We start from the raw sequence: 2,439 nt of genomic DNA on the forward strand, positions 1-2,439 counted from the left end.
CCGCAGGTCGGATTCGAACCCTGAGCCGCTGCAGCAAGGACTTAGCCTTGGTACATGGGTCGCCAGCTATACCCACTGAGCTAACCGGGCCCCAACCAACTTATGTTTTGACCTTACTTTGAACATTGTGCTGCGGATCCTCGTGAGATTCATCAGCATGACACCAGAGTTGACCCCTGTGACTCCATAGAAAGGGTGGCGCGCAAAGCGGCTGTACCAGCCAATCTTTGGGACCTCGTGCTCTGGGGCCATTGCTGCCAGCTGGGTGCTGTTGAAGGACTTAAGGAGACTCCAGATATCATCCATGGGCCGCAGGAACAGCACGTCAGTGTCTACGTAGAGTAACGAGTCCACGTCTTTTAGGATGACCTGGGAGGAAATAATCATAATTGTAGTTATTGTAGTAATCTTTCATCTAAATAACTAGAATGGGCATGATTGCACAATGTAGTCAAACATTTATTACATGGAAAAATACATAATGTCTTTACTACTACACTGTCTCTCCTTTTGCACAGACAGCATGTCCTCCCAGACAGCGACTCACATATTAATAAAACATAACTATAAAGTATGCAGAAAAGATCAAGAGGCTCAGTTCACATCAGATCAACTACATGGTCTGAGTAGGGAGAAAGACATCAAACAAACCCTGTAGTTTCATTATTTCATCAAAACTAAGAGTCTACAGCCAGGCTAGCTGCTCTGTGGGCTCCACAGCAGTGCTTTGAATCAAATGCTAACATGCTCACTGCGACATTGGTTGCATGCACTGGCTTAGTTTGCTAGCATATCATAATCAGAACAAAACTGTGAGTACAAATAAGGCTGATGGGATGCCACACATTTTGATATTGCACCTCATTGTTCATTTATGTTAACTAAATGAATTATGTTTGTTTTAAGTATATCTCTTGGGTGGACACCCTCCTTGACACATTTCCTAAGCCAAGTTTCTGACACATTTAAAATAAAAAATGTCACGGTGTTGATTAGAAAATCTTGTCTCAAAATATATATCTATTTTCCGCTTCACAGTTTTGCATTTGTAAGTTTAATCTTAATAATTATCGTATTGGTCTTGGCCACAAAATACAGATAATTACTGAATATCATTATAAGCTGTGAAATTCGGTGCGTCTCTAATATTAATAAAACCATGAAGACAGCATCAAGAGGTTCAGTCCAGGTCAGATCAATTAAATGCTTGAGTGTGAAAAATGTGTTATTTCATGGATTTGGAATGTGGTTCAACATTAAACAACTTTACCCAGAAAGCGCTGGCAATCAAGAATTTTTGTCCATCACTGTTGCTAGGGTTTACTGATAAAGGTGTGATAAAACAGAAAAATAAAAAGCCAGTATCAAGACAGTGATCTGTGGAAGACCATTCATATACCATTAGACAGTGAAGTTGTGGGCTACAGTGGGAGAATAAAATGCTGACTTCCACTGTCTGCTAAGAACAATAAGATGAGTTAAAGCTGAGATAATGACTTCCTGCATCCACTGATGAGTTGTGCTGTCAGTGCATTGCAGAAAAATGATTGGGTGAGTTTGGCTGAGATAAGATTTGGTTTTTACTCTTCACCACCAGACAGACACAGAGCTGAGAAACTTTCAGGGTTTAAACCATATTTTAGACAGCCAAAGTGACTTCCCAGCATACAGTATAAGGACAAACATTGACTGTTTAGCACATTCTGGCACAAAGTGTACTCGTACCAGTCACAATATGCCATTTAGAATATGCAACAGAATATGTAGACAGACAGACAGAGGTTGAGGCTGCCTCCACAGCAGTTACAACACTGCCAACTTGGATAATAAGGTCTGAGGTGCAGGGTCAGTAAGGACAGAACTGCTTAAGGCCAGTGGGTAGAGTTGAGAAAGAAACCGAAACACTATGCTGCAGTGTACTTGACCATGGACTGTATTCGCTCTTTGTTGGATTATGTTACTGACAGTGGCGAGAAGTGGGTGCTGGTGTGTGTGACAAAGCAGCAATCAATACCAACAAGCCCGAACAGAGCAAGTAACCCACTGTTTCAACAGCCTAGTTTTCTGTGTGTATATCCACAGCTGTGCAATAAAAAACACCATGGACTGGACTACCTGAGCAGGAGAGCAGAAATGTCTCTGTCAATACGACTGTTGCTTTGCAAACATAAATGCACAATATGGTAAAACCATCACATAGGAATTTTTTTGACACATATTACGCCTGCGATATGATTCACGATTAGTGTGGGAACCATCATTTATGCATCACAAATTTAATTTGCACAGAAAAAAGCTATTAAAATCATTGTCTTTACCAAACAAAACAAACAAACAATGTTTTTTTTTGCAGGACAATATTTGTAGGCCAGGGCATCTCTGCAGCTCTACAGTATTTCATTATAATGCTGTTTGTATGCACAGTTTGTTAGGCGAGTA

The 2,439-nt window shown here is 40.7% G+C and overlaps 1 protein-coding gene across 1 annotated transcript in view; it reads right to left on the reverse strand.

Annotated features, from left to right (window-relative positions):
- gxylt2 (glucoside xylosyltransferase 2) overlaps positions 1 to 2,439 on the reverse strand; it is a 21,612-nt gene that overhangs the window by 8,486 nt on the left and 10,687 nt on the right. Inside the window, exon 4 of the mRNA XM_035662272.1 lies at positions 118 to 369. Coding sequence (XP_035518165.1) covers positions 118 to 369 — 252 coding nt within the window. The remainder of the gene's footprint in view (positions 1 to 117; positions 370 to 2,439) is intronic.

The sequence above is a fragment of the Morone saxatilis genome, unplaced genomic scaffold (genome assembly GCF_004916995.1).
Source record: "Morone saxatilis isolate NCDOM2014 unplaced genomic scaffold, NCSU_SB_2.0 Contig18, whole genome shotgun sequence".
Classification (NCBI taxonomy): domain Eukaryota; kingdom Metazoa; phylum Chordata; class Actinopteri; family Moronidae; genus Morone; species Morone saxatilis.